The following is a 17,401-nucleotide window of genomic DNA, read 5'->3' as shown; positions in this document are numbered from 1 at the left end:
CAAACGTTTATGAATGAATATGCATAACTAATGAAAGGCAAATTGGTATATAAAATACCTCAGTAAAAATCAGCAACCTGCATATGAAGGCATATGTATTTAGTTACTGCTTGGTTGATTTTTATAGCCACTGAAATTCTTTTTCAAACAGTACAAGCTTGTTTGGAAAACGGATGGATGTATGGATCTATTTTGTGGCACAAAAATATTCAATTTTCATCCACTGCTTCATAAACTTTTAAAGGGTAAATTAGCAGATATTAGATGGTTCATAAGCTTATCATATCAGTATTGAGACACCAATCTAATAAACCTCATTTTGTTTTTAATTTTAAACAAGGCCGTTAAGGGCCATCGAGGGCCTGTGAGCATTATTCCATCACTTACGCCACACTAATCTCTTTTTGTAGCACCCAGTACAGAAAGAAAAATTGATTTTTTTTCCTCCAAATAAGAATTACATAAACATTTTAACAAGCTGAAAACACCGACTGACAAAGGAACCTCGGAAATTAATATCTACAGGCCTCCAATTTTTAGAATAATAGCTCAAATTTTTTGATGATGAACATCGCAGGTAAACATTTGGAAGGAAGTTCCCTTTAACAGCAATCACTGTACAAAGCAACTTCATTAACAAGTTTAGTTTCCTAATGCTGTGGTTTTATTGTAGGTGAAATATTGCTCTGTTTGCAAGTCAGTTAAGGGCAAAACAGGAATCAGGAATTACAGGATACGTTTATATGGAAGGTGAATAGATGGAAGGCTTGGTGGAGCGGAACTGCACTGGTCAATTTCATGAGGAAAATATCAGAAGGTTCTATCTGAGATAAGCCAAAACCTGATGTACTGGGGTTTAAACACTTAAGGACTCAAAGAAAATCTGAAGCTGTGCCAATCATCGATCGCTGTGTCAAATGAACCATTTCCTGAAGTTCTCACAACTCTTATTTCCTCCTGTTTTTTTTTAAGGAAAAAAAAAAAAACTAGGTACAAGTCCCATCTTTGCTGAAAATTTTGAAGAAACCAGTGCAGAATTGAGGCACTTCTGAGTTTGCAGAAGCTCCCTTCCTTGAGTAAGACCAACTGTAGCCAAGGACTGCAGAAACACGATAAGTTTAGTCCTTCTGGTGCTAAATCCACCATGGAAAAGTCCTGTTATCTCTCCAACTGCAGAACTGCCACATGGCTTAGTAAGCATCTTACCATGGGGATCACTGTGAAAATATCACAATATAGTTTTTGTAATTCCATAATCTGATGTGCATCTGAGTTTAGTTCATTTCAGCCTGAAAGTGCTTTTTACGCAGGAATAAAAAGAAAATGGGGCTGTATCTGACCGTGTGTGTGTGTGTGTGTTTTTGTGCCATGTGTCCTGTGTTCCCAGGCATTGGCTTGTAGGCTCTTAATGAAATTAAGAAAGTGGTTTTCAAACAATATTTGCCTTGATGCTGTCTGGCCATGTGTTCAGTTGTCTCTGGCTTGGGTTCCATTGTCTCTGGCTTGGGTTCTGTTGCAGCTGTAGAGTCATAAAAACACGGAGCACAATAATACGCAGCAAATGATGGAACAGGGCCGGCTGTACAGCCAAAGCACTTTCCAAAGAGCCCCCCTTCTGCTCCGCTGTACGACACACCCCGTCCGGATCAGCGGTGACAAGGTTCTTCTTAGGTGGCTTTGGGGATGACAGACTTCATATCCGTCAGCACCATTGCTCTGTACCTCCGTTCCAGGTTCTCCATGTACTCCAGGTGATCACTCATTCTGAAGCCTTGGATGGGCTCCTCCTATCGGAAAGCAATACAGAGGCTCTGGTTTGTCGATGCGGGTGAAAAGACTTTCGATTATTTATTCAGTACCTTTAAGCTGCTTTAAAGCTGGAAAAGTATAAACCTGGAATCCATAAGATTAGACGTTTCCCTCCAGTGCTTAATTTATATTATTATTATTATTAGCATTATTATTGTGATGCACGTTCCGCTATTAACCATGCAGTAACACTCGAGTCACACCGCAGCTCTAAAGGGCTACTTCAGAATGGATGAGTTTGTTTTAGGAACAGCTCATGCGAGTCTTCAGTGCCACTTCCATTTCGTACATGCGAAAAATGTTTTCCATTTTCAGCTCAACAAGGTGTCTTAAAAATACCAGTGCAGTGTTCCGCTTCCTGGTTTAAGCCAGAGAGAAATCTCACATGCACCAGGACAGCCATGAACAGTGTGTGACCCTAAGGATAAGGACTCTGAGACTGGAAGGTTGCTGGTTCAAATCCCATCACTGGGCTGATGCCATCGTTGGGCCCTTGAATGAGGCTCATAACTCCAAATAGCTATAGAGACCCCGGCAGACCCTGCTTTCTGATCCTCATTTGTACGTCGCCTTTGCAAATAAACCATGTGATAAATAAATGTAATTCAATGCAGGGGGGACAGAGGGCACTGGCTGCAGTGCAGAAGCCTGGCAAAATGCCAGTTTAACAAAGCTCAACACTGCAGGTGTCACAGCAGTTCTTTGCTTAAATGCATTATGACACTAACGACTTAGCAGGAGGGAGCCCAGTTAAAGAAACTGAGTGTAATTTTTATAGTCAGCAACTTAATTTATAGTTTCGTAATTACCTCTACTGCTACACATGTAGCACACACTGAATATAAAAATAACAGAAATTAAGTAAAGCACCATAAGCATAAATTTCACAATATCTCGCACATCATTACCCTATCTTGAAAGTTTTTCGAAAGAATCTACCAGGAACAGATGCGGATCTCGGTGCACAACCGTACCGGCACCGCAGATAAAGATGAAAATCTGATGAATATTCCAAAAAGCACAAATTTCCACCCTTTCAAAATAAAAGTGCCCTTGCCTTCAACATTCAAGAGAATTGCAGGTGAAAAGGCTCGTGCGTGACCTTGTATGCAATGTAATTAGTCTTCCAATTGAAATGAAACGATAAACACAAGAAAATGAAGACCTCCGAACTTCCTCCGAGATTCGCCTTTTCTCACGGCTCTGATTGCAGCCATTCAAATGCTGGTACGAGGAGCCAATTGCTCTCGCTTCCTTATCTCGTTACCACCTGAAAAGAAGCAAGTGTGCACAATTAAACGTTTAGCAAATTAATTGAAATGTAAATGGGAAACCAGAGATCCACCAGCGTACACCTCAATCGAGGTGGGGGGGGGGGGGGGGTTTGAGGGATCTTCAGAAAACGCCATTGAAAGGGGCTTTGAGAGGCGTGATGAGAAACACGAACGCGTGACGGAGTCTGCGAGGAGTGACAAGCAATTTCCTTTCAGTTAAAAAAAAAAACAGAGGTACAAAGGAAAGCTTTATTTGAGTTTGTTTCATGCTACATCTGAATTACCCATAATGCATTAGTTCATGTCCTCTAGCACACTGAACATCTAAACCTCATCAAGTACAACTGTAACAACTCATTTTCATTTTGATTCTTAATTCAGGTGATGCACAGAAATTCCGGCTGTTCGGGGACAGCCCCAGATCTTCTGGAGCGTACCTGATGTCGTTGCCGAAATCTGCCTCTCCAACGTGAATCCGACTTTAAAAGTGAACTGAGAGCATTGGAGATGTGCTGCTGGATCCAAATTCCTGCCATAAATTTTAAAATGAATCTTCGTATCCTACTGCAGTAGCCTCAGGTAACCTCTGCAGAGAACCTACAGAAGCTCACCGATATACTGTGAGATCTTTCTTCCGTGAGGAATTGCATCATTTGGTGTGTCTGTTCCTGGTGGTTTTAGTCGAATCTCCTGAAGGTGTTTAACTGGTATATGATCTGGTGATGGGGACCACCATGGCTTTGGTCCAAACCAACCTGTATGGCATCCATCCAAGCTCGATGGGTCACCCTGGACGTTCTGACACGAAATGGGAGAGTAGCTTTTCCAAGAAATGTGATCTCTGGAAATGGTTTTATACTTATAGAGATTTGCGATCTCCTCTAAGGTTAAATGGAGCCAAACCAAGGCAAGGAAATGGACCCGATGCCACAAATGGACTTCCAGAACGGCAGGGAACAGGCACCCAGGCCTGTGAAGGGTGACTCATTTGACCATGTGACATTCTGATCATAAGGCCACTGCTGATAGTCTCTGCTCAGTTTTACTTGAAGAAGTAGTTAAGGGATTTACGCCCTATTCACACACTCCAAACAAAGTTTCCTGAATTGCCTTCTCTACAAACAATGCACTGCATATTTTTAAAAACTCAGGTACAGCTGAAAGTTTCATAAACTCAGAAAGCAATTTTGCACTTGTGGAGCACAGCTGGTTTTTCCTTGAACCAATTTAGCAGAACAATTCTTTTGCAAATGTACTACAATTTTCTGGAAACATTCAAATCACCCAGCTCCCTATTTACAGAAACCATGCCAGTTTTTAAATTAACCAGCAGCAGAAAATGACGGCGACTCAAAGCCCAAAGAATGGCCCGCTAATGACAGCAGCCTCTTTCTCTGAAACGTGGCGCTCACCTTGAGGAAGACCTGCAGGTCCTGCGTCTGCGCATGCTGCAGGATGGGCTGCTGCAGGTGCCTTAGCACTGCCATGCACATGTACACCTGGTAGTCGGCGCCCATGACGACGGCCGTGCAGACATACTGGCAGATCTCAGGCCAGTCCAGATAGTTCCAGAAACACTGGCTCAGCCACTGCAGGCAGATCTGGGAAGGGGGGGGGGGAGAGAGACTATGTTTACAGCAGCCTCAGGTGGTCTGTTTAGAGACCAGCTGACTGCAGCAGAGACAGAGTCCATCCATCCATCCATCCAGGCTTGTGGTGTCCAACTACCATATATACATTTGAGGATTGATGACAAGAGAATTAAAATCATATATAAAGAAGATATGTAGCATACTACAGTGCATCTGAAAACTATGCTCTGTTTAAGACAGACAGCCATTTAAACTCCACAGATAGGTGCCACTGGAATATCTGGAATTGCTTAAAAATAAGCAACTAAATTAAGCAAACAGATGAAGAAGAGAACATACGCCTTTCAGGAATGCTGGCCTCCCTGACTCTCAGAATAATGATGTAATATCTGTGTGACTCCTGAAGCCCAGGTCATAGGACTCCACAGAGTGGGGGGGGGGGGGGGAACTGCTATGAACTGAACTCATCCACCAAGAAAGCATTCACTTAGTTTCTAAAGTTTAATAGACTACAAACTTTTCTTATTTGATACAAACCCATACGACTGGGCGTAATTCCATAGTTAAAGTTTGTAATAAAGCCACTGACAGGGAGTTGGGGGGTTTTAAGGAGAAGCCAGATGTAAAATCGCTTCTTGTTCCCTGTCCGTCCCTCAGACATCGCGAATGCAATAAAGCTGTCTTTCTCTCCGGGCCACTTTATATAAGAGAGAGTGGAGCCTCTCGTCTCCTGTACCCAATCTGGCCGGGTGCTGAGGGTCCAGGCCGGCCTGCCATTCTCACCCTTTTCCCGTTGCCCGGCAGAAGACAATTTTCTCCCAATGTTTCTCGCGGTGACTTTCGAGCGTCTGCCAGGAGAGAAATTTCAACGAGGCGCAGAAGTGCCCTGAAATGGTCGCCGTTTCTGATGGAGGTGACACTCTGTTTCAGAGCGCACACAGACACAGGTCTTTTCATTTCTCTCGTTTTTTTTTCTTCAATCCAGGCTGTGCTGGGCTGAACTGTGTATTATGCGAATGACACAAAAACCTTCAACGCCAAACCCTGCTTGGATGAGAACATCACTTAAGCAACCCAGTAATGGCAATAATACAAAAACAAAGAGTTGTCAATCTGAAGTTACTGCAGGGAATTATCTGGTTATTTACAAATGAAAAAAGGGACAAATTAGCGTCAGGTTTGATTTAAAACATCTTCCTTGTTTGACACCCTCCTGCTTCTCCTAAACTCTGACTGTGACGATTTCGTCAGCCGCTGACGGGGTCCCACTAAATTAAACTCCACTCGATGCCTCTTAAAATTAACAGAATCAATCAAGTGGATTAGGATGCTGCGCTTGTGATCGGTAGGTTGCCGGTTCCGGTGTTTCTGCGTTATAGACACGGAAAGGCTGGGGCCTGCTGCAATTCTAGGGCGCATTGATGGTGTTTATCAGACCCAAAGAGCTGGCGAATGGGAGTGCAGCTCGCCAAGGTAAGAAGGGTAAAACGAGAATACAGTGATTCCTCGTCCTCAAAGAGAATTTCTCAAGGCTGCGATAATCAAGGATGTTGGAAGGCAGCGTTTTTTGCTCGATACCAAAGAGCCTGGCATGACTGCATGACTACCTCGGAAAGGAGGAGGTGTGTACACATGTCCTTGGGGGGGCGCTGCGGAGCGCAGAGGCGGGAGGTGGGTGGGGGGGTAGGCTCACCTGGGAGGGGGTGAAGCCAGACATGCGGAAGGCAGAGGAGACCAGAGGAACCTCGACCTTGAGGAGCATCTCCACGTAGTGGGCGGTGCAGGAGTAGGTGGGGGGGACGCCGGATTGTGCCACCTCTGCGGGCAGATGCACCTGTGGGGAGGGGGCGCGGTGTTACACAGCATAAAGACACGAGCTACTGCCAGCCTCATTAGGACCAGACAGAACTATATAAACTGCATAAGCTGTTCTGGATAAAGGGCTTTAAAGGGGGAAAATTAAGCTGGACCCGTGACCAGAAGGTTGCTGGTTCAAATCCCAGGGACGGCTGAGTAATGTTACCGCTCGGCCCGTGAACAAGGCCCGGAACCCCCAATTCCAGGGAGGAATGGAAATGTTTACAAAATGACCTGAAAGTTGGCCTATTAACCATGAGACCAGAGGAAGCTCATGGTGGCAGACAGTGTGTGGACAGTATGGCCTCAGCTGCTCCGTGTCTGTGTATGTGCCGCCTGCTTTACGAGAGTGGCGGCCCCCCCCATCAGCTGCGCAGACACCTCCGTGGTGCCGGTAGCATTTCCAGAATGCGGTGCTTTGGCAACTATCTGCGGGGGGGGGGGGGGTGCTTTATGGGGGTGAAGATAATGACTGTACCGCTGTAATCTCATCAAATCCAACATCTCCATTACGAAGACATGAGATATTACAGGATCCTGAACACGAGCGACGAGAACGCAGACGCCAACGCCGGTATGACCCAAAACAAGCGCACAATTTTATTTGCTGTTAGTTAGATATTTACAATTAAAGGAACAGCACAAACCCAGAAGCAGGATTATAGCTGCATGTACCCTGGAACTATTTACGCTCCCGAGAAAAACCATGTTCCTTGTAGCACTGCGCCTCGTTGCTTCTACTTGATTACGCCTTAGCTGGGAAGCAGGGGGGCGGCAGGGACAGGCCATCCATCAGCTGGGGCAGGAGCGCTACAGAACGTTCCGGGACTCACCGAGCCGTGCAGCCTGGATGGCCAGAGGAAGGCAGATGGCAGCAGGCCGCTGAGTCTCTGCAGGAGGTCCCATGCCCGCTCCCCGTCCCCCCGCACCAGCAGGAACACGGTGGAGACGAACCAGTCGTAGCCCGGGAAACGTTCACGGAGACAGTCTGAGGGAGGCGTCAAGGAGCTCTCCCAACCCAGCCTGTAGGGGGTGCTCTACCTACCCCACTGCAATCTGCTTGCCAACAAAAAGCAACTTTCACGCTCTGGTGGGTCACCTGATTAGGTCAGCAACAAAATATAGGTGTGGAATAAAGTGTGGAAATAAAGGGGGGGGGGGCGAACTCCATTTGTACTGTAAAGATACACAGCTGTGACGAGCCCTGGGCTCGCTGCTGGGTCAGAAGTATCCGACACCTCTGCACGAGGAGACACAAGTCCGCTTCAGAGTCTCCATCCAGCAGCCTCAAGTGCTCACCGTACCTGCAAGGGCCACAGAAAGGGACAGGCTGGGGTGTAACCGGGCTGGGGGGCACCGTCTGTAAACCTGTAAAGTCACAGGGACAGTGAGGGACAGCGGACATGTCACAAGGACAAGGGGGGACAGGGGAGATGTCACAGAGAAAACGGTGCCACTCATGGGCACATGTCGGGACAGGCGGCAGACGGCCCCCCGGGTGTGTGAGGGTTACGGGGAGGGAGATGCTGAACACGGTACGAGGGAAGTGGAGACAAACAGAGACTGAACCTCAGGAATCCTAGCAGATTGGCAGGACTATGAGAAGAGAGCAGAGGACGTAACAGCGCCCTCAAGGTGTGAAGGAACCCTTCCATTTGTTTGTGGTTAGAGACTGAAGATTTTTTATTTTTTTTTTACATTTTTTACTTTTATCCATAATGTTGCACATTTTTCCTTTTGAGAGAGTACGGTCAGTCCCTGGAGCAATTGGGGGTTGGGGGCTGGGGGCCTTGCTCTGGCACCCAAAGGTGACATCATTCTTTCAACACAGGCATCCTAACCCACACACCATCCCTGAAAAGTAAAAAAATTTGCATGGTTTGGAGAGCTGGCCAACTGCTCCTGGAATCTATGTCCCACACAATTACCAGCTGATTACAGGTGAACGCCCCCACACACGGCCACGTCCCACACACGGCCACGTCCCACACACGGCCACGTCCCACACACGGCCACGACCCACACACGGCCACGACCCACACACGGCCACGACCCACACACGGCCACGTCCCACACACGGCCACGTCCCACACACGGCCACGTCCCACACACGGCCACGACCCACACACGGCCACGTCCCACACACGGCCACGTCCCACACACAGCCAACAGGGAAGCCAACAGTGTGGCATGGAGCGAAATATTCACCCGTTTCAAATGCAGACCATAAGCTGCTTACATTTAGTTACCAAGAAGATTCAGGAATAGTCGCTGGTTAACGTGTAACGACAACTGGTGACTCGCCGGCAGGGAGGGATGGATGACGGAGAGGCTGCAGCAGACGAACCTGAGGGTTATCTGAACGCCCAGCTGCTCCAGCGGGGACAGGGACTGGCAGGTGGCGCTGTTGGCTGCTGTAGGACGTGTTGGAACAGGATCAGCAGGAACAGGATCAGCAGTTGGGTCTGGTTGTGCTGGCCAGGCATTTAAAAACAAGACAGACACACACCGCCTCCTTGAGTGACACTGAAAAGGCGTAACGTCCAGCTGAAAATACAGACTGTCTCAATTAAAGGCCACATTCATCAAGCTCCACATGTCATTATAAACAGCAGATTCATCTGTTCAGAAATTCTGAGGAAAAAAAGTTTTCATTGCAGCGTCTAGAAAACGCAAGATCATCATGAACTTGGACAGCAGACTGTGGATGCGATCCGGCAACTTGATTTAGCGATGCTTTGACAATTTATATAGTTTCACATAAAAAGCTGAACATAAAGTTAACAGCAGCTGTAATTCAATGTAGTGAATCCATATGGGTACCGACCTGCTCAGCTAACGGGCAGCAAATCGTCATTTTAAGAGTGCAATCAATACAAAGCAGCGGCTTCACCGTTTGAGACGTTACTCATCGCAAACTGACAGGGTGCTTAATAAACCCCTGTGAAAAGGCAGTCTGCACCATGTGGCAAGGCGGCGGCATGTTTAAATGTGGATAAATGCAAAACGATTCACTGGTGGAGTAGGAGTTACAGTACAGGGGGCTGGGGATTCCCGTGCACTGGAACGAAGCAGCATTATGTAAAATGCAGTGTAGTGGTGCTTTGCGCTCACTGTGAGAGGATTAACAGCTACAGCACCCTCCAGCAGGGGGCGCCACTGCGTCGCAGCAAACCCAGACCTGAAAATGATTTTAAATAAAATCAATTCAAGGTAAGCCCACTAGGGGGCGGGATGATCCAGATATGCCAGGGATCTTCAACCATTGTCTACAATGAGAGCCACTTCTAGACAGTGGGGGCTGGAGGGGGCTACGTGCGGGGGCTACAGTAAAAGGGGCAATGATGGTGAAATTAAACTGATTTCTAATTAGTGTTATGTGGAGCTTCCTTTGGGTTCTCCAGATTTCCCTCCAAAAACATGCGAACTGGAGTTGCCAAATTATCCCTAGGTGTGACTGTGTACGTGAATGGTGAGTGTGCCCTGCGACGGGTTGGCGCCCCGTCCGGGGTTATTCCCTGCCTTGCGCCTGCAGCTTCTGGAACAGACTCCGGACCCCCATGACCCTGCATAAAACAAGCGGATATTTCTACCAGCAGCTCGCTGGCGACCACTGAGATACACAGACGCACAACGGGAGAGGATGAAGGTCGACCACGACGGCAATTTTAACGGAAGTGGCTCATCCAAATGCAGGAGCAGAGACGAGGTCGGAAGTCACCTTAGATGGGAACACAGCAAAACACCAAACATCGCTGTCTGCGATGAAGCAGACGGTGTACGAAACCCCCACCAGCGTAACGGGGACGCGGCATTGGGATTCAAGTCAGCGCCGCACCTAATTTAAGTCACGGTGAGTAATTAAAAAGCGGGGGGGGAGCGGTTGGGGAGAGCGGACGCGGTGCTGCCGCCTCTGCCACCGGCATCGCGGTGTGACGGGGGGGCCGGGTCCTCACTTCCTGCCGTCTGACAGATGGGGTCACGCAGAGGCACCGTCAGACACGGGGGGCGTCACCACCTGCAAACTGCCGGTGACGGGTGTGGCTGAGCGAGGCGGGAAGCGTGGCCTGAGACGGCACCTCCCTGACAGAGCGTTTCGGGAAGTATGAGAGGTGGGGGGAAGGGGGGCATAGAGAAGTGTGGGGCTGTGTGAGGGGGGGCGGGCAGATGCTTGACTCGCCTGTCGGCTGTACATGTAAAAACAAATTAACAAAAAAAAAAAAAAAACATAAGAGAAGCTGATTGGCTGGCAGTGGCCCTCCCCCATGACGATGCGCTGGCAGGCTGTCCGCTGCCCCCCTTTGGCCGCTGGGGCGCGGCTCACGCTGCCCATGCATCTGTAAACACAGCTCTCCTGCAAAGGGTCTCAAGACCTTTTTCATTTGCTATTCTCACCGCGTTTCCGCCATTTTTATCCATCCTAACACTAGCACAGGGTCTACTCAAAGCAGGCGGGGGAGGTGAAGGCCTGAGACATCCACTCAGACTGGGGGGTATAGCACCCCCTGGGGGCAGGGAGGCGACACTACATGACTAATTATCACAACTGCATATCTCCTTTTATCAGCCATGCCTGGAAACTGCTGAGTGACACCGAGACTGAGCACACAGACGCTGCGAGATGAACGAGATGTGATTAAGCGGCATGTAACGCACACAGAGCACACATGCAGCACACATGCAGCGCACATGCGCAAACAAACAATTCAGTCATGTGGATCGAATCTGTTTTAATGGACCTGAATCAATGCACCATGAATGGAGATTTGCAAGGAAATAAATCTTCGACGGCTGTAAATTTGGCCGTATACTTCAGAATAAATGGCGTTTTAGCAATACAGCGTCGCATGATGTGTAATCACCTTTGGTGATCACCGTTTCGGCGCACCACCTGTACAAGGTCCTCCAGATAAACTTGCTCTCATCCTGCCCACTGTCCACGATTGGCTGATATAAATGTGACGCTGCGGGGTTGGTCAGCATGCTATGCACCGCGCATCACACTTTAAATAGTGTTTGAAGTAAACAGTGTTTGAAGTATATGGCCACTGTAATACTGGGAAATAAGTTCACATTTTCGCTCCCATGAAGCTCCCAGCCAATCAAGAACACAGAGTACCTGATACAGGTGTGCTGGGAAATGGGAGGGAGCGAAAATGTGGACTGTTGGGTCTGCTTCGGGACACAGACGAGCACCGGGGTGCCTCAGTGATCAGCACTGTTTTCTCACACCTCTGCACACACATTCTTACAGGGAGGAACAACCACGGAGGGAGACGGACGCAACGTGAGGTTTGCACTGCGGCGAGTTTCTGGGGAAGTGCGGGAAGCACGCAGCCCGCTGCGATCGCACGGCTGACTCCGCAAGGTAAACGAGATAACCGGCGCGCAGCGCTTTATTAATCCCCAGCGGAAATTGGGCTGCCAAACTAGGACTTTTATCAGTGTTTTCAAAACTTTATATAATTTATCAGGTTTTTGATAAGGGGCAGAGGCCCCTTGTTATAGATATGGCACACGGGGTAATGCAGGGGACTGATGTTTGACCTTTGGGCAGCGTATTTAACCTGAAGGGACACGTGAGAAATCAGCAGGCGTGCAAGTTAGCTCAGATAAACCACGGCTTTGCACAGCAATAAGACGACATTTTTTTTCTCTTCCATAACAAATAACGTCAGTGTGAAAAGTGGAATTCAACCTCCCAGCACCAGCGAGCTAGCCGTGAGGACATGCGAGGGACACCAGGCCCCCGACTGACCTTTGAACTCACTCACCTTTGAACTCCACCACCGGGAAGAAGCAGCCAGCTGTAGAAGCAGAGAGGTGCAGTACGGTCTTCTCCAAAAGGTCGGCCAGCACTGTAGGGAGGGCAGACGTCTTTGTGTTTACACAAATCCAAGGGTTTTAACAACAGTAAGCTGTTGTTACTGAGGCACGCGAGTCTCGCCCCCCCCCCCCCCCCCCCGCTGTAGGGCTGGCCAATTAATCAAATTTTAATACCAATTAGAATTCTGGCTTCCAATGACTATCAAAACAAAATGGTCCAGATAAAACAATTACTGTACTGCATTTCGTTTCGCGGTGATGCCCCCGTTTTATTATGCGTTATAAATCCAGTGCACCCCTTTCCAGACCCTTTTGTTTCTCAGCTGAATTATATTTATCGTTAAAGAAAATCCACAGTAAAACAGTTTTTTGAAAAGAAAAAGCTCAATAAATGCATGATATTTCCAAAGTCAATGACTAATCATGTTAAAAAAATCATCTCAATACTGACCAAAATAATCGCGATTATTATTATTATTATTTTTTTTTTTTTGCCATAATCGAGTAGCCATACCCTGCTGGTAGAGTGATGTTAAGGTGGTAATCTGCCTAGTCCACCAACACAAGGAAGAGCATGTGAAGAGCATTCCTCACTTCCTGCTTCCCCTCTAAGTGCTTCCGAAATGAAGAACGATCCGGCACTGGCAAAACATGGCTGTCAGCTTTCCTACAGCACCCCCACGAGCACTGATCTCCGGCAGAGCCGCGTGTTTGATGAGTGTGGCATCATGGTGGAGGGGGTCATCTCTGTCAGACCGGAGTGGGCTTAAAAGCGGCCCATCCAGGCAGTAGGAGAACATTCCCAGATCCCGTCAGACGCGTGTGCAGAGGCTGCAGCTGTGGGAACACGCAGCTAGTCTGACATCATGCTCTGCGTTTGCTCTGAATGCTGCACTGGTTTCAGTCTCTAATGTGCCATCGTTTGCTGCGCTGTGGACAAGGTAGGTGTAAAGACAGACTGCACTCTACTCTGACACTCTCCTCTCAAATCTGCCAGAGGTTGAATTTCACCCTGCAAAACTATCTGTCTCTCACCCATTTTCGAGACTGGAGGAGAACATTTGTTAAGCAGACGGATAACATCCAGAGCTCACGGGCGATGCTGACCTGGTTTTGTGGCTCCAGATCTGGCGGACGTTAGGGATTCACAAGGCGTCGGACGGGGAACGCAGACAGACACGTTTATTTCACAACCTCAGACAGACCGGGCAAACACACAAAAAAAAAAAGCCCATTGCACACAGCCCGAGAGAATCCATTTAAGCAGGCAGCCCGACGACCTGTAAGAGCGTAACCGCTAAGTTCCCATGACGCCTCGTCAAAACAGCGCACCGGGCTTGGGCAGGTCGACCCGGAACCTTCTGACAAGAATAACCAAATAAGAGGACTTCTGAACAAATGGCTCCTTATCATTGAGGGGAGCAAAAATCATTTTCTTACTGAAGAAAGTAAGATTGCTGGATTATTTTCTAACAATGCAGTAATAATACAGAACAAAGGCTGAATGGAAGAATTTATATAATCCTAAACTATATTTCATATTTTGATGTGTTACGATTATCTTCTTCCTACATCACTTACTTAACACCTTCTGCATTGTCAGACTTTCACGTTATGAGATGTGGGTTAATAATTCAATGACATCACTCGTAACGGACTGTAAGATCCCAGACACACACCGTTCTCTGTTATGAGGGCGGACTTGCTGGTCATGATCTTCGAGTACATCCCCCTGCAGCAGACCATCCAGTCGCGGTCGGCGGGCCTTGTGGAGGTGAGGAAGGCGCCCATCTCCGAGTCTGGAAGACAGAGAGGAAACTGGTGGGCTGCCATGCTTAATCTCCGGCGGGCGGGCGGGCGGCCCTACCTCCAGCAGTAAGGCCTTGCTTTAGCCCCGACGCAGCGACACTTTTCATATCACTTCAAAGGTCAACGGAACGACAAAAACACAAGGCGCTGCCTGGACTTCATTAGCACTGCCGGAGAATTTACTCTGCAGGTTTTCCCACTTGTAGGAAGTCATTATTCTTTATTCATCTGAGATTTGCATTTCCTCCCTGGCTCAGCATACATCTGTTAAAGCATTACGGTGTCATCACCATTAATTAACCCGGAAATCATGCTTTCAAGAAACAGCTGCCAAATACCAATTAAATCAGTGGATGTGTTCCCTGTCTTGTACTTTATACTTTCACTAGATAAGCGACGGGAAAATGGACAAATGGAATGGCTGGCTGCATGGATGGATGGATGGATGGATGGATGGACAGACGGATAGGATCCATACCCTGTTTGGTGTGAGGCATCTTCGGAGCCTCTGGAAAGTAACACTTGGGCAGTGGGAATGAGGAAAACATCTTCCATGGATATGGATCACTGCCCTAAAAACATGAAACATAACATTAACACCAACAAACGTGATCGTTCTGCTTCCTGTGATTCTGGGAAGCCAAAACCTCAGAGTTAAGAGATGCCCCCATTCTCTCAATAGAAGCCTATACTGGATTGTTAAGTCAATGGGCTGAGATTTAAATAAGTTATATAAAGAAATGGTAAGATTGTGTTGTTTAAATATTCTTTTAAAATGATTTTAATGAGGGCAAACAAGACTTGCAGAAATGCACTCCAAACTGCACAGCCGAGGGCATCGAGAAGCGCAGCACTGCACAGCCGAGGGCATCGAGTGGCGCAGCACTGCACAGCGGAGGGCATCGAGAAGCACAGCACTGCACAGCCGAGGGCATAGAGAAGCACAGCACTGCACAAGCAAGGGCAGGTTCAGCTCAGAGTCCCCAGGGCAGAGACAGCTGTGCAGCACCACCTTCACTGCAGATTACGAAACAGAAAGGCTCGCCGATAAACACGGCAGCCTTGGGTTGAAGGCAAAGCAGTAGGACTCTGAGGCACCTGGGCCTGCATTCCAGCCTAATCGAGCCATATTTGTGCTGCTGTTGCAGTATAAAATTCTAAAATCGTTATGCTGCTGTTGTAGTATGAAATAATAAGATCGTCACGCTCCTGTTGTAGTATAAAATACTAAGATCGTTATGCTGCTGCTATAGTATAAAATACTGTTTGTTACACTGCTGCTGTAGTATAAAGTACTAAGTTTGTTACATTGCTGTTGTAGTATAAAATACTAAGATTATTATGCTGCTGTTGTATTATAAAATATTAAATTCATTATATTGCTGTTGTAGTATAATATACTAAGATCATTATGCTGCTGTAGTATTATAGAATACTAAGATATCTGCAGCATCTTCAAATAAATATGTGAAAATAAACAGTACAGCGGCATTAATTTTAATTAAGGTTATTAAAGTTATTAGTTATGCAGGCCCCGTTACAGACCGGCATCACGTCCTGGATGTTCCCTGTCTTGAGCCCTGCGTTTTCTGGGACAGCCGCCAGGGTCACCGTGACCCCGCGCTAGCTTAGCGGTATCGATGATGAATGGACATACATATAATACATTAATTTACAAACCCGCTTAGTTGTGTGTAATTGAGTTAATACTCTTTCTGGAACATTTCCACAACAATACCTTCACATCAGTTGCCACTATCTGCGAATGGTTAGTCTTGTGCAATTAATCACTCTCTGTACAGTCCAAACAAAGGACAGCAAAATATCGCCCTCCCCACTGGGATTCGCACACATAATGAGGGTAAATGGGGGACAGTCACAACTTCCTGGGAATACGGAACTGATCCTTTGACTGTCTCCGTGACAAAACTGCGAATATTATTATTAATGGCGAGGGGGCTTGGATGCAAATGCTCGCCATGGGAAGCCTTTTCAAGCAAACACTGAATGCAGGGAAAGAAACAGAGGACATTCATTAGGAAAATGAGCAGAATATTCAGTGCCGGACTCTTGCCATTGTTATATTCTAATAACGACCCGTTCCTCCATCTCACTGCCGCACAGAGAATAAAGGTAGGCAGTGTGTTTGTTGCACTTGGTCTGCGATCACATAGAGATTCGCTACTAAACTCCGGCCCGCTGCTGAGAGAACTCAAAAGCAGCACAGCGTTGAGAGCAGCTGTTGCGGTTAGTGCTGAGAAATGATGCAGACTGGATGCAATTTGTAGGAATAAATGCGCGCCAGACCATGGAAACCAGAGAGGACAAACGGCGACACACGGGGAACGTAGATATTCATGAGAGGGCAGACTGACCTTCTGCAAGGCCCGCGACGGCAGCCTGCGTTCGCTCGGCCCGCCCACCGCCAACATGCGCACCAGGACATGGTTCCTCTCGACAGAGAGCCCGTCTATGATAAAATCTCTGTGGGAAGAGAGACAGAGCCAGCGTGGGATGGCCGGCGACGCCGTCAGTGCCACCAATGAAACGACTGTGGCTGACCTGTGGGGGGCGCAGTGGTTAAAGAAGAGTTTCTGTTTTCCAGTATAAGCTGCCATGCTGTGTTATCTTTGAGGGAGCAACCTTACACTGACAAATTCTGTGTCACGGACAAACAAACAGTGAGAAAAACAATCATAATCACCATAATTCTGCCGTTAACAGGCAAAACACCATAACCCCATATCTTCTTAAAATGTGATGTTCAAAATTGGATATTTTAGGCTCTGTTTTATCTCGAGACAAGATATGCGAGCTTGACTTTGCTCACCGACTATAATTTATCTATCACACATAAGGGGTGGACTTTGAAACTCTGAAGGCCTTTTTCTCAGTTACAGTGTACAGTAGGCATAGTTACTGTATTCATCCTTTTTAAGGCAGAATAGAAACTGATAATTACTGTTTCTTTGGCAACTGTTATGTCAAAGGAATAAAAGGGCTATAGGAATTTACAGGGAGGACTCTAAATCCGCACTTTAAATCGGTAACCGGTAAGGAGGACAGCGACACCCATTACAGAGACACTTCAAAACTGGTCCCCATTTCGCTTTGAATCTTCCTCCAAGAGCAGAAATTATGACATGGTTACACAGCCAAGTTTTTCTTTTTTTATTATTTGACAGTGAAATGTGAGAATCATCCTGCTACTTTCTGAGCCCAGGAGGGAAAAAA

At 47.3% G+C, this 17,401-nt stretch overlaps 1 protein-coding gene and 1 long non-coding RNA gene across 7 annotated transcripts in view; one reads left to right on the top strand and one right to left on the bottom strand.

Moving 5' to 3' along the window:
• Positions 1-305: 305 nt before the first annotated feature.
• Positions 306-17,401, bottom strand: part of tbc1d32 (TBC1 domain family, member 32) — a 39,455-nt gene continuing 22,359 nt past the window's right edge. Inside the window, exons 24-34 of one of the 6 annotated variants that reach the window (XR_002836357.2) lie at positions 16,543-16,651; positions 14,646-14,739; positions 14,038-14,157; positions 12,307-12,390; positions 8,880-9,006; positions 7,721-7,836; positions 7,366-7,520; positions 6,369-6,509; positions 4,496-4,684; positions 2,975-3,079; positions 306-1,787 (exon numbers count right to left, since the gene is read on the bottom strand). Coding sequence is in view for 4 of the 6 variants with exons in the window: in XM_023797193.2 (XP_023652961.2) it covers positions 1,668-1,787; positions 4,496-4,684; positions 6,369-6,509; positions 7,366-7,520; positions 7,721-7,836; positions 8,880-9,006; positions 12,307-12,390; positions 14,038-14,157; positions 14,646-14,739; positions 16,543-16,651 (1,255 nt within the window). In the remaining 2 variants the exon portion in view is untranslated. Of the gene's footprint in view, positions 1,788-2,974; positions 3,080-4,495; positions 4,685-5,458; positions 5,524-5,555; positions 5,723-6,368; positions 6,510-7,365; positions 7,521-7,720; positions 7,901-8,879; positions 9,007-12,306; positions 12,391-14,037; positions 14,158-14,645; positions 14,740-16,542; positions 16,652-17,401 lie in introns of those variants that run through there. The other 5 variants (XM_023797193.2, XM_023797194.2, XM_023797195.2 and 2 more) reach the window with 5 other exon arrangements.
• LOC111836170 (uncharacterized) lies at positions 11,536-12,472 on the top strand. The gene is made up of 3 exons (XR_002836359.2): positions 11,536-11,660; positions 11,787-11,900; positions 12,211-12,472. It is a non-coding gene; the product is annotated as an uncharacterized lncRNA (long non-coding RNA).

Source organism: Paramormyrops kingsleyae, chromosome 19 (genome assembly GCF_048594095.1).
Source record: "Paramormyrops kingsleyae isolate MSU_618 chromosome 19, PKINGS_0.4, whole genome shotgun sequence".
NCBI lineage: Eukaryota > Metazoa > Chordata > Actinopteri > Osteoglossiformes > Mormyridae > Paramormyrops > Paramormyrops kingsleyae.
The sequence above is the reverse complement of the archived record's forward strand: the minus strand, read 5'-3'. Positions and strand labels throughout refer to the sequence as shown.